Raw genomic sequence first — 24,260 nt, forward strand, 5'->3', positions numbered from 1 at the left:
ACAGATCAGCATAGGTGACTTTATTGCACTTTGATTTAAACAGACGTCACCACATGCACCAATGAACCTTGAGGGCCTATGACCAAGTGGCTGATTGATTGTCCTTCCATTATGATACGTAATATCCATTGGTACGTTCCGGCACATCTGCTACAACGAATAAACGACTTTATAACAATATGCAAATGACCACGGAGGCGCTCAGGCCTCCGCTAGCCGAGCAGCTCCTGACTCCATCCAAAGATAAAATATGCATGCTCCCTCATTGATAAATAGCGCTCCAGACAGATGGTGTCATCCGGCTGAGGTGGGGGAAAAGCTGACATTTTCTTTTCAACCCCTTTTTTGGGCTGTACTACCTTTTGATCACTTCTCACAAAAAAATTTTTATATGTTGTGAAAATGTGACTTTTAGGCACTATTTTCTTTTTGTTCTAGGGAAAGGGGGTGAATTTTTTTGTACTCTTTTTCAGAACCCCTAGGGTACTTCAACCCAAGGTTGTCTGATTGATCCTACCACATCCTGCCATACTACAGTATGGCAGTACATGGGGATTTCATTGATCATCTATTACAATGTGCCACTGGTACGAGGAGAGGCGCGATGGTGGTAATCAAAATATTGACACCCGCGATAGACATTACCGGTCGGCGCCACATGCAACAAACACCCACCTTGTATGGAGAGGGCTCAGCCCATGAGCCCTCTTTATACACACGCAGCTGACGTGTGACGTACATACACGTCACACAGCGGTATGGGATAGATTACACATACACGAAATTTAACAATTGATAGAATTACTTTTTTTTTTTTATATGCAAAAGAATAACAAAATGAAAATTAAAGGACCACTGTGGTCACCGCCGATTCATTGAATTATACATTGTGCAGGGCCTAAAAGGAAGAGCATGACATTAAGTTCTAGCAAATTAAGCTCTTCCCTTCAGGTCCTGCACCACGCATTGCGCAATGCTGGAGTGTTCCTTTAAAAAGTGCATTGTCCCCTCACATTTGTCTTCTGCTTTATAGCTACTATTTTACAAATTTGTAGATTTAGGCAGAAATAATTATTTTTGATCACTGTAAGAAATTAAAAAAGTAAATGAGCCACAACCATCTATATCCCATGTGTAAGAGCACAAGCATTTATCACAATGGAAGTAACATCCATACAGTGCTGTACATGTAATGCACATATAAGAACTTTCCTTAAACAAGGAAATTATCTTGTGAAGATGAGATAAAACATAAAATATGAGCAGGACAGCTTCACTCCATCAGTATGGAAGTTTGTCATACGTTGCCAGTATTTCCTTCCTTTCTTCAGCAGTCGGCATTGCAGGGCTCACACCATCTCCTCTCCTTTTTAACATAATTGTGTGCTGGAATAAAAAGAGGTCAGAGATTTCTTAGGACGGGTTATACATTATAGACAGGGGTGTAACTACAGGGGTAGTAGCCATAGCAGCTTTCTATGGGGCCCGCAGTGTCAGGGGGCCCAGTGCCCAACCTGCTACACTAAAGAATGGAGCAGGTGAACCACAACATAGACAATATATATGGTACTGTATATTATGTATATACTGTATACATATGCATGTTATATCAGTGCATGAAGATATGTGCGTAAGAGTATAAATGGGTGTATTAATGTAGGCGATTGTACAAACATGTGTAAGAAGTCTGCTATGGGGCCCAGCCTATCCTAGTTACACCCCTCATTATAGATTCACATTTTAGCATTTTACAACAGTACTTGTAAACCAGGGTGGATCCAACTGAGACAATGGGGCACATTTATCAAGCAGTCTGAAAGTCAGAATATTTCTAGTTCCCATGGCAACCAATCACAACTCCCCTTTAAAATATTCATGAGCACTGGTAAAATAAAAGCTTAGCTGCGATTGGTTGCCATGGGCAACTAAAACAATATTCTTACTTTCAGACAGCTTGATAAATCTGTCCCAATGTTTTTAGTTACACTTTTCTGGGCACTTGGAAAATGTCTAAACACTTGCAAAAAAAACATAGCATGCACTATATAGGCTAAACTATGGAACCAATGGGGACCAACTCTGCAGCTTTTGACATAGTTAATCTGCCCCTTTATTTTCTGAATGTAAATTTATCAACTACGATTGGGTTAGGGCAATACTACCATGTGTTAACATGAGCTACCAGAGTATTATGATGGGTAAACCACATCCGCATCTTCTCATAACAAGGATTTCTTAGATTCCTCAGAAGTCACAGCTATTGCTGTCCACAGAGTTAAAAAGAGTGGCCGCAAATGTGCGCACAGTCTCAGCCATTCAGTGGGAAGGGGGCCAGCTAACCCATGTACCCGAGATGTGGGTCCCAGTATAGGGTCGTTACCGCTGCTGGGACAGGTTACTAGCGAGGAAGGCTGTGGCAGGTTACTAGCAAGGGAAGGACCTGTTTGGTGTATCATTCCTAATCCGTTATTGTAATTAATTTAAAAACAGTATAATTACAATAAAAAAAAACCTTGTATATGTTCGAGACGGGGGGGGCGGTGCTGTGGTGGTGGTGGTAACCAAAAATTTGCTATTGGGCCCAACTCATTCCTAGTTAAGCCACTGATCCTGGCAATGTTTTTTTCTAAGACAGCACATGGATTCCCTACGAGTACCACCCACTCAGACTATGACATGCTCTCGTCTTGAATGGGATGGACACAGAGTCCGTTTATTGATCCATTAAAAAGTATTGCAGTAGTGCAGCCGTGAGCGGTCAGTCAATTTATATTAAAAATAAAAAAAAGTGGGCATGAGCCATAACATTTTCTGTCTCGTTCAACGATACTTCATTTTACTTCAGCAAGACCAGTACTTACCCAGAACTTTCTACATTGTTTATATCGGTTAAAATGGAAACCACAGAAGTCTCGTTGGTAGTTGTAGACATCCATGCACTTCGATGAAGCTTCGCTTTCCTTTAATAGAGATTGGAAATAATTTATGTATAATGTAGCGAACGTCATCACTACAGAGATCTCGACGTCACACGTTATCAACCAACCTCCAAACATGGATTGTTTTCAGCAGCTCTTTTGTTCCTCTGTGAGGACATCTCGTTTAAGAGCTAAAATATACAAAGGGGAATAGAAACTCACATTCTGAATGGCAGAAATATCTGTAAAGTTTTAAAGGGATATTTTCATCTTGACATTTCCCCCCTGTAGATTGGACACCTTGGGATCATTTATCAGCCATTTTGACACAAAAAGGCGAAAAAAAAAAAAATAGGTCACTAGTTTAAGGTAAGTTCCCCTTTAAACACCTCAAATTCTCTTTCCCAACAATCACATAATACAATCCAACATAAAAAAAAATAGTAGTATGTTTATCGAAGTTCTCTCTGATCTACCAAAATGTGACTGTTTCCTTCACATCCCCATAAAATAATTTCTTATATTACCTGGCATCAGATAGGCGTGTCTCCCTAGGCCACCCCCTCCCATATACTCCTCCCCATGCCTTATGCCTCCTTACCATTCAGCAGTTCATGCATGTGACCAGAGTGATGTCAAAGGTCCTGTACCCTTCATATTTGCAAAATGTACCCCATGTATGTATCTGATGACATGAAATCACAGCATCCACCCATCCACTATGGAGGCTGCTGTGATGTCATCGGATACATACAGTATGGGTACAGTTTGAAAATGTTAGAAGGCTAAAGGACCTCAGACGTCACTCTGGTCACATGACATGAATGCAATGCAAGGCAGAGCTGTCAGGAAACTTGCATATCAGAAAACCGACTGTAATTAGGGATTTGTAACCCTTCACCAGCAGGCATTGTTAGTCAGGGTGGTAAAATTCTGGTGACGGGTCTTCTTTAACCCCTTAAGGACGCAGCCATTTTACAGCTTAAGGCTCAGCCCGATTTTTTGGATTCTGACTTGCTTCGCTTTATATGGTTATAACTTTTGAACACTGTTACTTATCAAAACGATTCTGAGATTGTTTTTTCCCCACATGTTGTACTTCATTTTAGTGGTAAATTTTGGCTGATAAGTTTTGCGTTTATTTACAAAAAAAAGAAAATGTGATGAATTTTTTGAAAAATTTGCCATTTTCGAAATTCTAAATCATCACGTTTTCAGGCAGATAGATTTACCAGCTAAATAAGTTGCTGAATAACATTTCCCATTTGTCTACTTTACATTTTCATAATTTCTGAAATATCTGGATAATTTATTTTGACGTCACGCGGCTTGCAAATAGAATATCGCTTTTCCGGATTTTCAGAATTGACTATTTTGGGGATAAATACAGTTTTGAATGAAATTTTACATATTTAGCATCAAAACCCCCTATATATCCAACCCATTTTCAAATCTGCACCCCTCAAGCTATCAGAAACAGCTTTTACGAAGATTGTTAACCCCTTGAGATCTTCATAGTAATTGAATCAAAATGGAGGTGAAATTTAGAATGGTCATATTGTTCCCTTATACGTTCATTTAGCACCAAAATTTACACATTTCCAAAATATAAAAAGAGAAAACCCACCATACAATTTGTTCTGCAATTTCTCCTGAGTACAAAGACCCCCCACATGTGGCCGTTACTTGTTTTATGGGGGCACAGCGAGGCGCAGAAGGGAAGGAGGGCGCTGCAGCTGCCAGGAATTTAGTTTCCTCATTGGCCCCTTTTGAAGGCTATAAAATTTTCGCTTTTTCGTTATTGGGGCCATGTGACGGCATTTTTTTTGCGGGATGAGATGCTTTTTCCATTGTTACCATTTTGGGGTTGGTATCACCTATTGTTGAAAATTTAGGAACTTTTTTTGAGGGCAGGAGTAGAAAAGCATCAATTCTGTACTGGATTTTTGACTTTTTTTTTTTTGGTGTTCACCGTATAGACTAATAGTCATGTTATCTTTATTCTATGGGTTGATACGATTACGGGGATACCAGACTTGAATATATTTTCTTACATTTTACTAAATTTGTCAAACAAAACCCTAATGTGGGGAAAAATCTATAATTTTTGTATTGCCATCTTCCAAGTGGCATAACTTTGTTACGTTTTTGGCTACGGAGCTGGTTGATGGCTTGTTTTTTGCGGGACATGTTGTACTTTGCACCAGTATCATGTCTGAGTACATATGGTTTTTTGGTCGCATTTTATATCATTTTTTGTGGGATTGAAAAGGTAAAAATCATAATTTTTGGAGGGTTTATAACAGTTTTTTTTTACGGCGTTTATCGTGGGGGTTCAATAATGATTTACTTTTATTCTACGGGTTGTTACGGACGCGGTGATACTATATATGTGGGGTTTGTGTTATGATTTAGACTTTTTTTTTGAGTTATATGTCTCTTTATATGTTTTGGGGGTTTGGGGCATTTTTAGTGATTTATGACTTTATTTTTTTATTGAATAACTTTTTTTTTTACTTTTTCACTTTTATACCATGGGACATGAAGAAGCAATCTTCTGATTGCTTCTTCATGATAATATTCTGCAATACTCATGTATTGCAGAGTATTATCAGTGTCAGCCTATACACTTGCATAGGCTGGCACTTTGCCAGTAAGATGACGTCACAGACGCCATCTTACTGGCAATTCTTGCTAGTAACTCTGGGGTCCAGATCGGACCCCAGAGTTACTATAGCAACGATCGGCGCCCCCCGAAAACGGTTCGGGGGGGCCGATCGTGGGGGAAAGACCCCCCAGATACTTGTTAGATGCCGCGGTCGCGCTGACCGCGGCATCTAACGGGTTAAGCACCCGCGATCGGAGACAACTCCGATCGCGGGTGTTACACTGGGGTGCCGGCTATTAGTTACAGCCGGCACCCCGTGTTTCCCGATGCCGGTTCGGCTCTGATCCAGAGCCGAGCCGGCATAGGAGCCGTGGCGGATATATCCGCCACTGAGCGCTAAGTCACTGCGCTCCGTGGCGGATATATCCGCCGCGGAGCGCGAAGGGGTTAATACATTATCAAAGATTACAAGAATGCGTACAAAAAAAGAAAACTGTTTCTCCATCTTCTGACGCCAAGAACTTTTTCATACTTTGGAGTTGTGTGAGGTGTCATTTTTGAGAGATGAGCTGACGTTTTCATTGCTACCATTTTGAGGACTGTGCAACATTTTCATCACTTTTTATAATATGTTTTAGGTGTTGTAAAAAGTAGAGTTTCAGAAATTTGGCGCTTTGTATTATGGGATTCATGGCAGGGAATGTCCATTTTTATATTTTGATAGATCGGCTATTTTGAGACGCGGCAATACCCAACATGTTTGTGATTTTTACGGTTTATGTTTTATATCAGTTATAAGGAAAGGGGGGGGGGCGATTTCAATTTTTAGGTTATTTTTAAATGTATTTATTTAACATTTTAAATGTTTTTTTATTTTTTAGACCCTCTAGGGTACTTCAACCTATATACATTTACACAGTATTCATTACAATGAGCAACTGGCTTACTGTAAGGAAACTTGGGTCTGACAAAGAGCTGAGGCGATCATGCAAACAGATCACCACTCCCCGATGATGTCACAGAGAGGGACGATCGTAACAAAGATAGCCTTCTTTTAAATGCTGCTGGCGGCATCGAAAGGGTTAATACATGTGATTGGTCGGCTTTAGTTGAAATATGCAGCAAACCCCACCACTGTATGAAGAGGGCTCAGAGGGGGTTAATGAAACATTGCCCTTATCCCTAAATGGTTCCTTTCCGGCTCTGCAATGTTAACCCCTTAACGCCGCAGCCCTTTTTCGTTTTTGTGTTTTCATTTTTCACTCTCCACCTTCAAAAATCTGTAACTTTTATTTTTTGTATTTATGTACAGATCTGTGTGACGGCTTATTTTCTGCGTAACAAATTACACTTCAAAATGGTGGCATTTAATATTCCATGCCGTGTACTGGGAAGCGGGGAAAAAAAAAAATCCAAAATGCAGTCAAATTAGTAAAAAAAAAAAAAAAAAAAAACGCACTTGTGCCATATTCTTGTGGGCTTGTATTTTACGGGTTTCACTGTACGCCCCAAATGACATGTTTACTTTATTCTTTGGGTCGGTACGATTACGGGGATAACAAATTTATATACAGTGCCTAGTTTTCAACCCCCTGCAGATTTAGCAGGTTTGATAAGAAGCAAATAAGTTAGAGCCTTCAAATGTCAAACAAGAGCAGGATTTATTAACAGATGCACAAATCTTACAAACCAAAAAGTTATGTTGCTCAAGTTATATTTTCATAAATTTTAAACATAAAAGTATGGGTCAATTATTATTCAACCCCTCAAACCACCAGAATTCTGTTTGGTTCCCCTAAAGTATTAAGAAGTAGTTCAGGCACAAAGAACAATGAGCTTCACATGTTTGGATTAATTATCTGTTTTTCCAGCCTTTTCTGACTATTTAAGACCCTCCCCAACCGTGTGAACAGCCTCATACATGGTCAACATGGGAAAGACAAAGGAGCATTCCAAGGCCATTAGAGACAAGATCGTGGAGGGTCACAAGGCTGGCAAGGGGTACAAAATCCTTTCCAAGGAGTTGGGCCTACCTGTCTCCACTGTCGGGAGTATCATCCGGAATTGGAAGGCTTATGGAACTACTGTTAGCCTTCCACGGCCTGGACAGCCTTTGAAAGTTTCTCCAGTGCCGAGGCCAGGCTTGTCCGAAGAGTCAAGGCTAACCCAAGGACAACAAGGAAGGAGCTTCGGGAAGATCTCATGGCAGTGGGGACATTGGTTTCAGTCAATACCATAAGTAACTTACTCCACCGCAATGGTCTCCGTTCCAGACGAGCACGCAAGGTACCTTTACTTTCAAAGCGTCATGTCAAGGCTCATTTACAGTTTGCTCGTGATCACTTGGAGGACTGAGACAGACTGGTTCAAGGTTCTCTGGTCTGATGAGACCAAGATCAAGATTTGGAGACTTGATGGCACTGCATACGACCCCAAGAATACCATCCCTACAGTCAAGCATGGTGGTGGCAGCATCATGCTGTGGGGCTGCTTCTCAGCCCAGGGGCCTGGCCATCTGCTCCGCATCCATGGGAAGATGGATAGCAAGGCCTACTTGGAGATTTTGGCCAAGAACCTCCGCTCCTCCATCAAGGATCTTAAGATGCATCATTTCATCTTCCAACAAGACAACGACCCAAAGCACACAGCCAAGAAAACCAAGGCCTGATTCAAGAGGAAAAAAAATCAAGGTGTTACAGTGGCCTAGTCAGTCTCCTGACCTTAACCCAATTGAAAACTTGTGGAAGGAGCTCAAGATTAAAGTCCACATGAGACACCCAAAGAACCTAGATAACTTGGAGAAGATCTGCATGGAGGAGTGGGCCAAGATAACTCCAGAGACCGGTGCCGGCCTGATCAGGTCTTATAAAAGACGATTATTAGCTGTAATTGCAAACAAGGGTTATTCCACAAAATATTAAACCTAGGGGTATAATAATTGACCCAAACTTTTATGTTTAAAATTTATTAAAATGTAACTAAGCAACATAACTTTTTGGTTTGTAAGATTTATGCATCTGTTAATAAATCCTGCTCTTGTTTGAAGGCTCTAACTCATTTGCATCTTATCAAACTGCAATTCTGAAGAGGGTTGAATACTACTTGTAGGCACTGTAGGTTTTATAATGTTTTCACACATTTAAAAAAAATTAATACTTCCTGTACAAAATTTTTTATGGATTTTGCTGATTTGCTGATTTTTTGGGGATTTTGGATTTTGCTGATAGCACATTGTAATGAATGAGTTAAAACAAAGTATCTCACGAAGACCCGAGGCTACCATGGCGACGGATGCCACTCCCCGATGACGTCACGGGGAGCGACGATCCTCAGAAAGATGGCGGCATGGGCTTTGCCGACGGCGATCAGCCCGAAAACACCGGCAATCGGTGCTGGCAATATGCAGCAAAGACTTACCGGCTATGGAGAGGGCTCGGCCCGCGAGCCCTCTCCATGTACCGGGACCCGGCATGTGACGTAATACTACGTCACATGTCGGTAAGGGGATAAAAAATAAAAAAATATCCGTTTATAAACTTATATGCAACTCACCTGATGGGAGTCCAATGAAGCCCTGAATATTCAGTGGTTACAGCATAGCCCTGCCTCCTTGTTCCTGATTGTCAGGTCACACTACTACAGAACATGCTGCTATGTGGAACATTTAGAGAGACTCTGTTACATCATTGGTCACTTCATGTCATGTGACCAGGGTGATGCCATCTAAGGTCCTGTTACATTTGCAACGCCTACTCCATGTATGTATCTGATCACATGAAATCTCAGCAGCCTCCATGAAGGATGGGAAGGAGTCGAAGCCCACGCCATGAGATAAGATACATACATGGGGTAGAGTGAAGAACGTCGGTTGACATTACCCTGGTCACGTTGGGAGAACATGGGGAGGTGTCAACAGGAGGAGCCAGTAGAGAAGGACACATAGCCTCTGATGCCAGGTAACATAAGATAAAGTTAGTTTATGGGAATGTGAGGGAAACAATTTTTATCAAAAAGAAGGGTGTCAGTTAGGGCTCACAGGTTCCTTTAAAGCTGGTATTTATGAATACGATCATTAGGTCCTGGATGGTATATAGTCATGGACAGATTGGATCACATTACCCTCCATCTACAGCCATTTTTGGTCAAGAATTGCAGACGAGGCAAAAGGCATTTCTGAACCAGGAGGCTTTACTTTACAATTCAAGAAAGCAGAGAAGAAGAACTTATATTGGGACATTATACAATATCCTCTACTAACCCAAACTACCTTCCAAATCTCACGTGATGACTATGCCACTAGATAAAGCCAACGGTCACACCCTTATAATTATTTAAAGTTAAGCTGTATGTGCCAATTCAAGGTATTAAAACTTTTCCAAAACAAAAAAATATTAGTGAGGGGGCAACATGTGAAAGGGCACTAGCTGAAGTTGTGCACACACCAGGGACAATTTAGGGTGGAAAACACTTTTAAAGCAAAGCAACCACCTTAAAACATAAAAACTAATACTAACATAAAAACATAAAACTAATACTCACCTCCGCTCCTATTCACCTTGATCCCAGCTCTGTCTGTCGCTAGTCTTGACACACAGGGATTTCCTAGAAAACAAAGTTATAATAAGAAGCATGCATAATTAGCAGCCTGGGGCGCCGGACATCTTGTCCCCATGCACCATGCTGCTAAACTTTCTTTTCTAGGCGATGCCGGCAGTTCAAAAGTAGTGGCGGAGAGCATCAGGGTCAAGATGAAGGACAGCGGAGGTGTGTATTTATATCCTTTTTTTTAATGTTTTTGCAGTGGTTGGATTCCTTTAACTAAAATTTGCAGTAGTCCAATATAAGCCCAGCGGAAACCAAAATATTTTATAATTCACAGCCAATTTAATTCATCTTTCATATAAATACATTTCTTCACTTGGATATTAATAAAAAAACGTGTGCCAGTGTGATAATTTCCCATAAATCAGTCATGTTGTCCCTTGGAAACGAGATCGTTGTCCTTAGATTCGACCACAGCTGCACTCTGGCAGCGTCGGCCTGACCAATGCTATTGAGTCCTGTGAAACCACTTGGATTTAGTGTTCATTACCACAAGACAGCTGTGGGACATACAGTAACTCCCAGAAATTTCACCTGAAAAAAGATTTGTTTGACTCCAGCAGAGTGGTCATATCCAAGGACAACAATCTAACCCAAATATGCCAAACTCCCCATGTCACTCTAACAGGTTGTACTGGGGAATAGTTTAGTCTTGGAACGACTTAGACCCATAATTGATTTTGTTTCGACCAGCTCGTTACATGTGTGTCTGGTTTAATCATCTGAACATGAAGGGTTGTGTTCAGCAGTTTTAGTTTTGACCAATTAAATACGGCACATGCACGTTTATAGGAATAAAATGGGGATCTGACCTAAAGAACAGAGATGGTTTATTGAATGGGATCAAACCAGTCAGATTAAAAAAAGTCTCCCAAACTTAAACAAAACCAACACGGCTTGGAGAAGGAAATTTGAACAGTTGAATTCTACAATCGGATAAAGCTCATGCTGCTGATCAGGAGCCAATTTTTGCTGCAATTTTATCCAAATTTCATACACGGCTCAAATACTTAGATACGCTCTAGCTTTTCCACACTGAAAATCTGAGCCTAAAACAGCAAGTGTGTGGCTGGCCTCAAACCGTATCAGGGTAGTTTCAGATGACAATGGTCAGTCCATGAGTCTTATTTCATGGATCAACCAAAGTGGTGGGAACGGGACTCCAAATATCATATTCATAAAAGGGGGTCATTCATCTTCAGCCGGGACATTTGTGCGTGCCTGGGTTTTTTTCAAACCTCTGGACTTGATTTATCTTAGAGGTTGATATATCAGGCAGCCAAGTCTATGGGGTTTTTGTGACTTTTTATTAAAAGGTCGCACAAAAGTCTCAAACTGTTCTTGGACTTCTTTTAAAGTTCTTCCTACACATGGCCCGGACTGGAGTTTATTTGTAACTTTAACCTTTATTTATGGAAAAATTGTGACTTTCATACGTTCGCATCAAGATTTTAAAGATATCGGGTGGAGCAAGGAAAAATTGTTTTGCTAGGCAAGTGGAAGTGTCGCAAATATATCAAATGGGCCAAAAAAAAAAAAAAAAAAAGTCTCAAAAATAAGGAAAAAAAAAAAAATTCTAATAAATTACGCCCAAGGAGTCCCTGCTTCCCCATTGAAAAGCTGCACAAAACAGTAATCATGATAACAGCAGGGTCTCCTTCCATCTTACATCACTACGATGCAGTGGGTCCTGTAGCCAGTCACTAATAGACCAAACACAGTCCATTAAATCTGCCTGTACTGTGGAACCGATTGGGGGACACTAGAGAAGAGGCTGCCATTGATAAACATCGACCACATTGCTAAATTGGTTTCAAACAGTAAATTTAAATTACAACCAAAAACTGTATTTATCTATAAACAGCCTTTAGAACAAATATATGGGACAGTAAGGGGTAAAGAGGTGCTATGTATAGATAGCCCAGTACACATTTACCCATGAGGTTGAGCTCAGGTGTCTTATGGAAATGCCCATAACATACCAATGGTGAAGCAAGGAGACATTCAGATTAGAGCTATGGACCCCACATCTGTCTGTAGCCACCACCCTAGAGATCCCACCCCCAGGATCCAAATATTGAAACGTAAATTTTGATTGCATCACATCTGCAGCTCAATAAATAGTTTATGTTCCTCCGGCCAATATGAACCAGTACTATTGAGCAACTATACACTGTAACCTTTGACCAGGGGTCGGCAACCTGTTGCTTTCCAGCTATAAGGCCAGGGTCACACGACCATGGAAACGGTCAAATTCTAAACTTTATAATGGATTGTTGCCCATTGCCGTTATTTTCATGGACCAATCCATTAAACAACAGAGCATGTCAACTGTTTTTTCATGCATCACTCAGACTTTAGATTATGAGAATCCGGAAAAACAGGCATCAGACTGATGCATATCGGCAAAGAACCGCAGTTTGGACATGCCCGGTCTGGACACCATTGATTCTTAGAAGATTAAAATGCATTTACTACCCAAATATGTGCCTGACTTGTTGGCTTTCTACTCTTCCCCACTGTCATAATAAAAGTATATGAAAAGTTTATGAACCATAAAATGCATTTACGTAGGGTTGCACCACAATCTATGCCAACACTTAAAGGGGTTGTCCATTTTCAACAAATAATTGAGATTGTTGTGCAATTAAATGTTATACAATTTTTCCAGTATACTTCCTGTATGAATTCCTCACCATTTTCTAGATCTCCGCTTGCTGTTCTTCTACAGGAAGCTTCATTGTTTACTTCCTGTGGACGAAAACCGGTCCTGGTCATGTGATGTTACATGGGCCGGTAATCAGAGATGTGCACCCGTGTGACATCACATGACTGGGCGACAGCTTTTAATCCCCAAGTAGAAAACAAAGACAATTCAGAGAAAAACTGAGAGGAATTGATACAGGAGGTATATCTGAAAATTGTAGAACTTTACATTATATCAAAAAATATCAATTATTTGCTAAACGTGGACGACCTCTATATCCAAAATCTCCATAAACAAGCAATCCGAATTATTCTCCCACATTACGCTACGATGACTACATCCAGCACCCAGTAGATTGTTGATGTGGAATTGCACATGTATTTCATGGCACAACCTTAGTGGCATCTGCAGTAACGTGATCACAGGTCAGCTCTATACAGGGCAAAGGTCAATGAAAACTAATGTGTCATGGGAAAAAGTGTCAGGTCACGATGTGAGTGACAACCTGATTCCTCCTCGGGTCAACCCATTTCCTAGAATGAACTTGTCCTATCAGTGTGACCCAGAGGAGCCGGGCCCCAGGCACAACACCCATGAGCGTGACCCTGACACAGGCAGCAAGGGCAGCACACCCGGCCGGGCCCCGGCTCCTGCAGCCTGTGGTGGAGGAGCCGTGCAGAGGAGCGTCCGCACTCACCTCCCAGCTGTGTCCCAGCAGCCCCGGGACTAGGAACTGAGGACAGAATGGTGACAACCCCGCCGGCCAGGAAGGTGACCACTGCACCCTCTCACAAGCCGGACTACTCCAATTCGAAATACGTCAACTTTTAGCCTCGCAACCCATTAAGTAGTAGGACACACTAACCTGCTGAATTAACCCCGCCCATGAAACATTGACAACTGCGCTACCCAATCGGCTCCCCGTTCTTTTAGACCGACAGCAAGCTCTGCCAATTGTATGAAACACCTCCTCCACTGGGTCTCCGCCTCGTCGCCGCCTCAAAACAGCGCTCGCCGATGAGTGACGTTTGTTATAGCTAATCACATGCAGAGACGGTGACAGCACTGTTAATTGGATTGGTGGACGCTCTGGAGGCTTCAAGCAAATGGGCGTGGCGTGGGTGGGGGAAAAGGAGGGGATTGCGGTGGGCGCGTCTCCCGCGGCAAGTTGGGCTGCACCGCAGCGCATACACTACAATGGCTGCTGGAGAGAGGGGAAAGCAAACAATTTCCAGGCCCGCAGCGTCCAGGCAAAAATATGGGAAAAAAATTAATAAAAAATCGGAAAGGCACCTAAACCCCGGAAATCGACCGCAGGAAGGATGTTAAGGCTCCCGCGGTGAGTTTGCAGGGGGTTTGGACTGGCGCAGCCGCCTCTGAAGCATAAAAAATCAGGGTTATTTAAATTATGGGAAAGGGGGGGACGAGGAAAGGAGGAGGAGGGGGGGAGAACGAGAGAGGAGGAAAAAAAGTTATTGGAAATCACCCCCTCCTCTCCTCCTGCTGCACGGACTTTATTGGGAGGTGAAAGAGGAAAAAAGTTTCTCAAGAAAAGTCCGATTTCTCCTAAATTCTCTATTTTTAATAAATTTAATGGTGATCTGCAGCAATGACTTTACCTCTGTCTCTTTTGGGGGGTTTCTTGCACTCTTTTTAGTGCGGGGTGCTCATTGAGCCCATTGGAAGAAGTTTTGTCAACTTTTGGGAACAGAAAAAAAATCTAACAAAAAAAGTTTGCTGGGAAGTTTTCGTTTTTCTTCCTTTCACTTAATATTGTGACAGGAGCAGAGCTGGGAGCGGGGAGAGGAGGGGAAGACATGAAAGCAAAGGGAGAGCGAGCTGGGAGAAAAAATAAGTGCAAAAAATCTGCAAAAATCACCCGTGCAGCCCAAAGGCTCCAAAACTTCCACAAAGTTACTGGAGGGGATTCACCTTCACCCTGTGTGGTTTAAATCCAGATCCCACGGGTTCTTGCTCTGTTTCCAGGCTCTGTGGAGCTAACTTAGGTCAGGATAGTCCTCCCCCCCCCATTTATAATCAGGAGGGGGGCACTGATTGCAGGGGTACCCCACCGCCCCCCTGAAAGGAGATTTGTGCCTGGATTCTAGCAGAGGAGGGGGATGGAGGACGGGTTTCTGGGACAGCTTGTTGTCAGTATCATAAACAACCAAAATGGAGGGAGAACAGAGGCAAAAAGCAAATAAAAAAATCCTAAAAAATAGTTAAAAATCCCCAATGCGGTCTGTGGACTGGTTTTGTGAATGGATCAGGGTTCTGGCTCACCCCCTGTGGTTTAGGAAGTTCTCCTAGCTCTTTGTTATTTTAGAAGGATTTATTTACATTTTTTTTAACTCTTTCAAGTCTCTAGATGTCTTAGACCTGACTCCAAAGCAGATAGATTAGGCTGGAATTAAATCTAAGGATCTCTGTTGGGTTTTAAAAAGTGTGATTTTTATTTTTTTTTTCCTTTTATTTTTGTTTTTTTACTATTTCAATCTGTACCCAGGACTTTTTTTTCCCTGATTGGGCAAGGTCCATGCATGGGAGCAATAATTAATGAATGTGTTTTTAAGTGGTTTAGGAGGTGATGTAAATTATCTCCTCTTGTCACTTTTCTACAGGCTAAAAAAAAAAACTTATCTTTGCAAAGCAACAGCTCCTGCCTCCCCCCACCCCCTGCTGCTGTGAAACACTCAGCCATTGCATTGCTGGGCTGCAGCTTGTGTTCTTGATAGTGGAGGGGCTGAGTTGTAGTGAACAGGGCAAAGTAGCATCTTCAAGTGTTTGCTTTATGCCTACACCCCTGCTACATTTCACCTGCTGGGGCTATGCTCTGCTTTCCTCTGTTTCTGCATAGTGGATTGTGTGCAGAGATTTGGTGTTGCTGAGGTTGCTCCCATGTGGGGCCACATTATATAACTTCCCCTCTGCACTTGTATCCCTCTGGTTGCAGTAGTAACAGACATGCCCTCTGTGGTTACTATCAACTATGTGTGTGCCATTACATTGCCAGTTCTTATAGGAAAAAGTTCCATGTCTGAGTATTAGGGGGCAGAATATCTTGTGCCTGTCCATAGCAATGTTCCCAATCACACATGTATAATGTTTATGTTATGATTTGTTTGTTTATTTGTTGTATTTATCAATCATTTATTGTGACTGTTCAGTTTCCCTGCACTTAAGAGAGATGCTCAGTTATAATAGCAACATGAGTGACAAGGATATGGCTTCCATGTTTTATAGAAAAGCATGTAAAACTGGTCAGATGTGTTGCTCATAATATTTCAAAGTAAAAAAATGGTGAAATATGACCGGGTTAGCTCTTAAGAGGCATGTCATTGTTTATCAGAGCTACCCTGGTGACCTCAATCACAAATCCATTGTACTGTCTCTTTAAGAGCCTTATGGGGATTCCTGTAGCAGTTATTTGTATGTATACATTAAGAGGTTGTACATTTTCTCATATGATAAAATGTTCTATTTCATGTTTTCTAATAAAAGTTTGCTTTGATGTATAGATTATTTATTACATTTGTTGTAATGATACTATGTTGTTGTGCTGTATGCATTGTCCTAGTCCTAGGTGCTAAATTGTTAATGTTACTTGATAGTTGTTACTTTCTATTATTTTGATCAATACATATTGAACGTTACCAAGAGGATACAGAATTTCCTGCTGTATCTCTGTAGTTTGTATGTCACATGCAGCATTGACAATAGTTAACTCTCTGGAAGTGAGTTACAGTCTAATATCAAGGTCCCCTCATCTCATTTTGGTGATGTAACCAATCTGCTGGTTTCAGCCTTTCTGTGTTGTAATGTGTACACATCTCTATGTCTGTGCTTTGTGTTGACTGAGTGACATGTATTAAACATCCATGTGAACTTGGGCCTGTTCCAATGTGTTTAATTGCAACCATTTGTAGGTGACCTGCATTACAGGCACCAAAGCTGAATGATGATCTTTTTATGTAGGTGAAAAGAATTCCCTAGTTTTCCAATTTGATTAAAGGTGTTTGGCAAATATTTGTTTTACAAAAAAATATATATTTTTTTAGTTTTGTGTTATTTAATAGTTTATAGAACAATGATTCACCATTTTGCAAACAGTTTACTGAAATGTTACTTAGAACTGACAAATTAGAAATCTATGGAAATCAATCAGTCCTTTTAAATGGAATCTATGAAGTCTGTAGCTGTCGCACTATATGGAAGCTCTTTGTGTTATTATCAATGTTTTTATTCTATGCAGTTGAGATGTTTGTCATTAAACATATGGTATATGGTCTATCCACTTGCCCTAAACAGGTTATATACCTGCAACTGATGGGTAAATATTTAATATTTCTGAAATGGGGAATATTATAAAAGGTTCATATGGATTTTGAGAAGTTTGATTGAACATGTAAAGTATTTACTTACTGCAAACAGGTTTAATATCTGATATAGGTTAATACTGTATAAATCTTTGAATGTGAAGTTTTCCTTGTTGCTATGCTTCTATTTTATACAAATGGGATATTGAGAAAATTACTTTTTCTTCTCTTTTTATTCACATCTAAACTTTAGAAACTTAATAGCAAATCCTGTTTCAAAGGCTTCACATATTGGTAAATTGGGCATTTGCATCATAAAATTGTAAAATGCTGTACATTTTATTTATATTTATCTGACTGTAACAATGAAGCTTCAAAATAAATTACATCAAAACAATGTTAGGTTTTATTTGTGGAAATGTAGAAGTCTTTTATGTATTAAGGTTTATTGTTTGTATTGCACTTGCTTTCCACTTCTATGGAACATTGATAAGTTCTAAGCTTTCTTTTGATTGGTGCTTTGTGTTCTATAGATGGAAATTCATTGATGTTTGTAGTGAAGTTAGACCAATCAGATAGCAGTGTGGGAATTGCAATATGACACTGCTGCAAACATGGCAGAACAAGAGAAGTGCAGGGCAGATCCCCTGAAAGTTGATTCAGCATTATTGTATGTATGTAAAGTTACATTTCAGCCATGCAGCAGAGGGCTGGAAACCAGATAGGTTTGACATGTGAAGCTTGTAATTGTCACTCATTGTCCTTTTTAGCTTTCCACGTTTTAATTAACATCATTTTGCCATTAAATGTAGCAGTTGCTTCCTGTAGACTATCATTATTCTGTGGTAAAGCAGCAATCATCTCATTATTGAGGGAAATAATATATTCTTGTAAAGGAGACTGGTTGATCATTTATTGCCCTGTAAAATAGTTCTGTGGCTTGTATAGCATTGATCGTTCATTGTCCAATAATATATATTTCATGTCTATTTCACACTATATTATCCGTGGTCCCGTTGGTCTCCAAAACCTGCTTTCTAAGCTAAAAATCCATTCCTGATTTATTGATTTATTCTAATGATCTTTATTGTAAATTATGGAAAAGTTTAGTATTCTAAGTGTATGTACAAGGTTTTAGGGGATTGAATACACAGTCTACACCAATGTGAGGTTTGTACAATTTAGCTTTGTGTTTTGTTTATACATTGCAATAGTATTTTTCATTTTTGTTTTATTTGATATAAACTGCAAAGTTTTTATTTTTTTTGCACCTGTGCTTTTGTCTGTGCCTCTGTTTGTTTGTTGGGTATTTGCAGTGATCTTGGTTATACCCTATACCTTTGCTATAAAGTGCTTGTGTGGCTCTCTAGGAAAGACTGTACAACAAAGCACACAATTGTGTAGTAGAATATATTGATATATCTTCCTATGAGGAAAACCTAGTTTCCCCTCCTTCTTCCCTTTAAAGAATTTTATAGCATACAAGTGCACTCATTGGGAGGGCTAATACAGTGCACATATTTAGTATTCCCCAGACACAAAAAACAAACACAATTTTGAGCCTTTTAAAGCTTATAAAGGTGTAGTAGACTGTGTGTCTATGTGAAATGCTGAAAACGATTTCCTCTGGCAGAAACAAGAATCATCTCTATAATTTAGGGCTAAAAATACAATAAATGCATACAGGGTAGTCTTTTTCGGAAATATATTAAAAAATAGAAGTTTGCTTTTTAATGATGAGAATGTATTCTAGTAAAATAATGGCGGTTTTATGGCTTATTTTTCAACCTTTCCGGTTAGTGGCATGATACTGCCAAAAACCCCAGGAAGAGTGTCCTGAAAGCTTGAATCTGCTGTCCATATTAATAATACTGAAAACTCTGGCTCAAGATGTACAATTTTTTTTAATGTATATTCCTATCCTAAAGGATGATCACTGTGGAAAAGTCTATATAAATCCACAAATTGAAAAATGCAGGATTCCTATAGACATTTGTAAGAAGCTTAAAACTCTGTTGCTACTTGCATGAAAGAGAATATTTTGTAGCTTTAATATGGCAAGAAATATTAATTTGTCAGTTATATATATTTTATGCTCTTATAATGTGGTTGCATATCTATTGGTCTTGTAAGATGCAAGACCAATAGAGATCCAAAAATATACATTGATAGACATAGACTCGTACAGCGTTTCATGTAAAAAAATTGAGCTTATAATGTAAAGAGAAAAAAACTAAGGATTGTTATCATTAAAATCAATAAATTAACTCAATTGTGCGATTGTAAAGCTGTACATATTTGGTGAAATAAATAAAATTCAATGATTGTATAGGTTGTCTTGAGTCATGTAATGCAACCTGTATTGTGTTTAGGAATGGCGCAGAATTTGGTTCTATTTAGAATATTTCACTTGGCATTTCTTTTTGCTTCATAATATGACTACTTTTACATTTCTAGCCGCCTGTGTTCTAGAATATTAGTCCCAATTACTTACAGTCCCCTATAAAAACTGTTTATTCTCATAGAGGTGAATTTGTTGATGCATTGGTTACATAAAGAACATTTCCCAAAAGATCTTACAAGGTGGTCTTCTCCTGTCATCTTTGTGTGGCTCTTCTCTGCTGTAGGAGGTCCCCACTCTTGATTTACTAGAACACACATTGATCTTAAAAAAAAAAAAAAAAAACAGATGGGGTTATTAGGACAATGGCTAAAGAATTATTAGGAACCTTCATGGTGACAAAGCTAAGTCAGTAAACAGAAGTTCTTTAAATCAGATGCAACAAACTTCTGTTTATTACCCCGAAATGAACCTGTCAGAAGCAAATGTGAATTCTTGCTGGCAGTATGTGATTCTTTGTTTTCTGTGACCTTTTTCTATTTCTATTTATTATTTTCTTGCTACTTTTTTGTTTAAAAAAAAAAACTAAATTATATAATTTTGCCCCTGTATCTGCACCTTTCTACCTGCACATGAGTTGAAGCGTGGCAAAGGGGGCTGCAATTTTATACAACTACCTATAAACTTTACTGAAGGTTTTGCCACTCTATGAAAAACATTTATTACCGAGGACATTTGTCAGGATGGGCTCATCATTTAGTGACTCTTCAGTTAAAGTCTTTGTTTTGTGTTTTATGAGGGTTAAGGGAGGTTTTACTGATTTTGTTTAAGTACTTATTGATCTATTGACTCCTTCTCCATTGGCTACCAGAAGGGCTTGGAGTCATTGTTTAATTAATAAAAATGGTTAATGAATATATAAAGTTAGGATACTGTCTACAGACAGTCCCTTGGTTAGGTACAAGATAGATTCCATAGGTTTGTTCTTAAGTTGAGTTTGTATGCAAGTCAAAACTGTATATTTTATCATTGTAGATCCACGTGAAAAAAAAATGTATTGCCCCAGTGACCATCGCAGTTTCAAAATTTTATGCTGTAATAGGACCAAGGATTATCAATAAAGCTTCATTACAGACACCTTACAGCTGATCATTGCAGCCTGGGACTGTAGTAAAGCTTCCAGAGAGCTGCATCAGAGGTCACATTGGGCAGACGGGTCCATCTTTTAACTAGGGTTTGTCTGTAAGTTGAGTGTCCTTAAGTAGTGGACTGCCTGTATTATAATACTATATAGAAAAGTTAAGGTGATATTAGATATAAGTAGCAAACCATTTGAAGTGTGCAATACGGCTGTTTGCGACCAGCATAAGCTATTTGTGGTGAGAAGTTTACAGGAATAATAATATTAAGCGATTTTTAAAATGCAAAACCTTTGTGCATTAATCTTAAATAGGACAAGTCATGCATTGTATATTGATATGTAAAATAACCGAGTAACCCTTCATAACCCCTTCATCATTTGACCTTACTTTGAGAATTCATGTCCTTCAAAGACAAACCTATATCAGCCCTGGTGCTGACCATCTTAGTATGCTATGCACTTGTTTGGAGAAGAACTGGGAAAAATCCCACGATCAGGACGCCAAGACCCTGAGAAAATTACTGTAATGTGGTCTAATTTGATATTAAGGTCTGTAATATTTTGTCCACCCTTTGGTTTAGGTTATGAAGAATAATAAATGCTATGGCATAGTACAAAAAAGCTTGGTTGTCCCAAACATTAGGCTGGTCAACAGCTCATGCTCATGAAATTTTTTTTTTTTTAGTGTTTTTTTGACCAAAGCGGATTTAGGTACAACATCTTAATTATCAATGTACTTTTCATGTGTATCTTAACTTATATAATTTCAAAGTTGTTTACTACATCTGAATCTCTAAAGGCAACCCTTAATATTCAGCATGCAGTCGGTTGTGTGGGTAGCAAAGTATAGATATGAGAGACTTGAACATATAGTTTTGTAGAATATTCAAATAATTAGCAACTTCTTGAATGGAACCTTTCTTTTTCTATGCTTTGCATTCCAGAGGGAGGTATTACTCTATGAGCAACTGGCCAGGGGACACCTCCTGACCAATCATAACCATGGCCATTTGCTAGGGATGTCAATTTACCATATTGGCCACCAACCTGGCAATATGTCCGGGTCAGGCGGCCAAACTCGACCATAGGGACCACTCCTCCTCCTCCTAAGCATTGATAAATTACAGATTTGTTACTAAGATACAAGTCTTTACCTGCAAAACAATATATCGAGCTCCTTCCACTCTATACCATTCTGCCTGATAATAGGACACATGTACTATCTGCTCAGCACCTCTTGCTCTAGAACATGCTGCATGCAGATGGGATACTGTGTGGAACATGTTCAGCTCCTCATGCTCTATGAATAGGACATGCTCTTGATAATAGGACACAATGTACAGTTTTTGCTCTATAAAATTGTGTATACAGTTTGGACTTCCTGTTTTAATATAATAGGTCCCCTTTAATCCCATGTCTGCCAGGTTTTTGAGCTGCCCAGGTCACCCTACCTATCTTCTGTGTGGTAATAACCAGTATGAAGCTAAAGGGGTAGACGCATTTCTGCTGTAACAGATTTAATATATGTTTAGTTCCAGATCAGCTGTTCAGATGTCTGGTTAATGTCCGGTTCTAGGTAGATGAGTGTGAGATGCCAAGCTTTATCTGACAATGCTACCGATGCAAAGTGTTTAAAACATTTGAAGCTGCATTGCTCACAGGTTTCTATTTAGATGATCATTTTCTTTTTAACACATGATGTTCGTTATCGCTGAAATATCGATATTAGACTGCATTGAAGCATAATTGTCTTGGTTATGCTCCATTTTGCCTCAGTTTTCAGTTGATTAAATGTACAAAAATGTTCATCAGTTTTAGATTAAAAAGCAATTCTGCTCAAAATGTGTTTATAAATGAAAATGATTAGTATAAATAAAGATTTAGTGCTGATTACAAAATAAAGTTTTAGGGCAAAATGAACATCTCATGGAGCTGATGTTGCGTGTGGGTTATATTAGGGCTCGGGGAGGAATTTGTCACCACTTTGGGCCAATTGGCATCAGCTTTGCAGAGTTTTTGCCTTCCTCTGGATCAACAAAGTATAATTTATTAGGATGGACTGATGTCTTTTTCTAACCTTATGTGCTATAATACCTTGGGTGGAGGTAAACTATGCTGGTTTCTACAAAATGTGTTAATGTGTGTAATTGTCCCTAAATGGTGACTTCCTGCTTTTGTAAATATGAAGCTCTATTACCTGAAAAATCTCCTTGCCCTTTAAAATAGACCTACCTGTGTTGAGACTTCGGTAAGTATAGGATTGTGGACCAGCACTCTGATAAGGGGGCACCAAAAGTGTCTGGCAACCTCTCAGCCTTCCTCTTCCATGGAGGTTAATATCCTCATTCGGCTGAAAGTGTTAATGGAGTGAGAGGTGATTGAGTAAGGTAATTTCTGGCCAAAAAATGTAATACATTAGAAGTTATTGCCAGACATATGTCTTTCTAAATAAAAAAAAAAAAAAAGTAAGAAAAAAAAAGGTTCAGTTACAAATTATAAGTAAAAAAAAAAATAGTAACCTTTTATCTAGAATTCTTAAACATAAATTTGGATTTTGGTTTACTGGTGACATATTTATTGTACTTGAAATAACTCTAGCACGGGTGCTACTCGGACCACCATCTTTGGCGACTTCAAAATGCTGAAAGCGATTTAATTGGGTGGTTTTGGCAATTTGTTTATTCAGTCACAAAAATATGGATTTTTTTAAATGTGTTTCTGAAACCATTTAATGGTTTTTGAGGTTCTTATAGTCCAGATATGGTTTACAGAAGACACTTTCAGTTAAATCTACCATTCTAGTTTAGTAAAATTAAAATACACATACCTCTAGCTGTCTTCTCTATGATCACGGGGCTGGTTGTCTTTAATGTTGGCTTGCAGGCATCACTGTAAAAAAAGTTGTAAAAAGAAGCTGCAAAGCATCGGATGCGATGTCTGATGCTTCGGGCTGTTAATTATTCACGCCTCCTGCTTGATATACTTCCCTCTCCCTTGTTATCTAGGGAGGTGACGTCACATGAGAGATGTGAAAAGGCAATTTTATAAGTATGTGTAGTTTCATTTTACTAAAATATTATGGTAATTTCCCTTAAGCAGTTTATGTAAATCTGCTTTTTGTCATCTCCCACCTGTCAGGTAAAGGAACCTAATGACTTGACTCCTTACAGACCGTCTCTGGCAGAGTAATAATACTCCTTTTAGCATTTGAGGAGTATTTTTTGGCAGAAGAGTATGAAATCAATAGTAAATAAAATAAGTAAATTATAGATATAAATGTTACCAGCTTGCTATTTCATGCAGGGCAAGCATTGTTGGAGCCATCTTCCATGTAAAAATTTAATATTTAGTAAATTCTACATAGAATTAACATGAGAAAGATGTCAATCTTTGGCAATAAGAATGTATTATTCAGAGGATAATCCCTATATTTATATCAGATGGTTAATCACTTTAGATCTGCATTATGAGTTGACCATGACTAAAGATTTTAAAGATGCTTGTACAGGTGATAATTGGTCCTCTGGTCCGTGGATAACCTTATCTACTCAGAGATAAATATTCTCTAGGTATGGAAAGAGTTAATCTTTAGCACCTTTATCTATTTGCTTTCTATTGGACTTCGTA

General features: G+C 39.3%; 2 protein-coding genes across 5 annotated transcripts in view; one reads left to right on the forward strand and one right to left on the reverse strand.

Moving 5' to 3' along the window:
• Window positions 1-14,033, reverse strand: CHCHD7 (coiled-coil-helix-coiled-coil-helix domain containing 7). Of its 4 annotated transcripts, none has more exons than XM_072151885.1 (5): window positions 13,701-13,718; window positions 10,066-10,128; window positions 3,047-3,109; window positions 2,862-2,960; window positions 1,097-1,386 (listed from the first exon to the last, which is right to left on the reverse strand). In XM_072151885.1, the coding sequence occupies exons 3-5, from the start codon at window positions 3,095-3,097 to the stop codon at window positions 1,282-1,284; spliced, it is 255 nt and encodes an 84-aa protein (XP_072007986.1). In that variant the 5' UTR covers window positions 3,098-3,109; window positions 10,066-10,128; window positions 13,701-13,718; the 3' UTR covers window positions 1,097-1,281. The 4 variants fall into 4 exon arrangements, with proteins under 4 accessions (XP_072007983.1, XP_072007986.1, XP_072007985.1 ...); XM_072151884.1 differs by lacking the exon at window positions 13,701-13,718 and adding an exon at window positions 13,533-13,689; XM_072151882.1 differs by lacking the exon at window positions 10,066-10,128 and having other exon boundaries at window positions 1-1,386; window positions 13,701-14,033.
• The window catches only part of PLAG1 (PLAG1 zinc finger), a 27,277-nt gene continuing 17,032 nt past the window's right edge, over window positions 14,016-24,260 (forward strand). The window contains exon 1 of the mRNA XM_072151881.1: window positions 14,016-14,174. The gene's annotated coding sequence lies outside the window, so the exon portion shown is untranslated. The remainder of the gene's footprint in view (window positions 14,175-24,260) is intronic.

Source organism: Engystomops pustulosus, chromosome 5, assembly GCF_040894005.1.
Source record: "Engystomops pustulosus chromosome 5, aEngPut4.maternal, whole genome shotgun sequence".
In the NCBI taxonomy this organism is placed as follows: domain Eukaryota; kingdom Metazoa; phylum Chordata; class Amphibia; order Anura; family Leptodactylidae; genus Engystomops; species Engystomops pustulosus.

Excerpts from the sequence above, each read along its gene's own strand:
- CHCHD7 (XM_072151882.1), bottom strand. The coding sequence starts at position 14,024 with ATGCGCTGCGGTGCAGCCCAACTTGCCGCGGGAGACGCGCCCACCGCA. Across the intron at positions 3,110-13,700 it reads GGGCGGGGTTAATTCAGCAG|CTCTTAAACGAGATGTCCTC; the intron begins GTTAGTGTGTCC and ends TGTATATTTTAG. Across the intron at positions 1,387-2,861 it reads AACAATGTAGAAAGTTCTGG|CACACAATTATGTTAAAAAG; the intron begins GTAAGTACTGGT and ends TTTTTATTCCAG.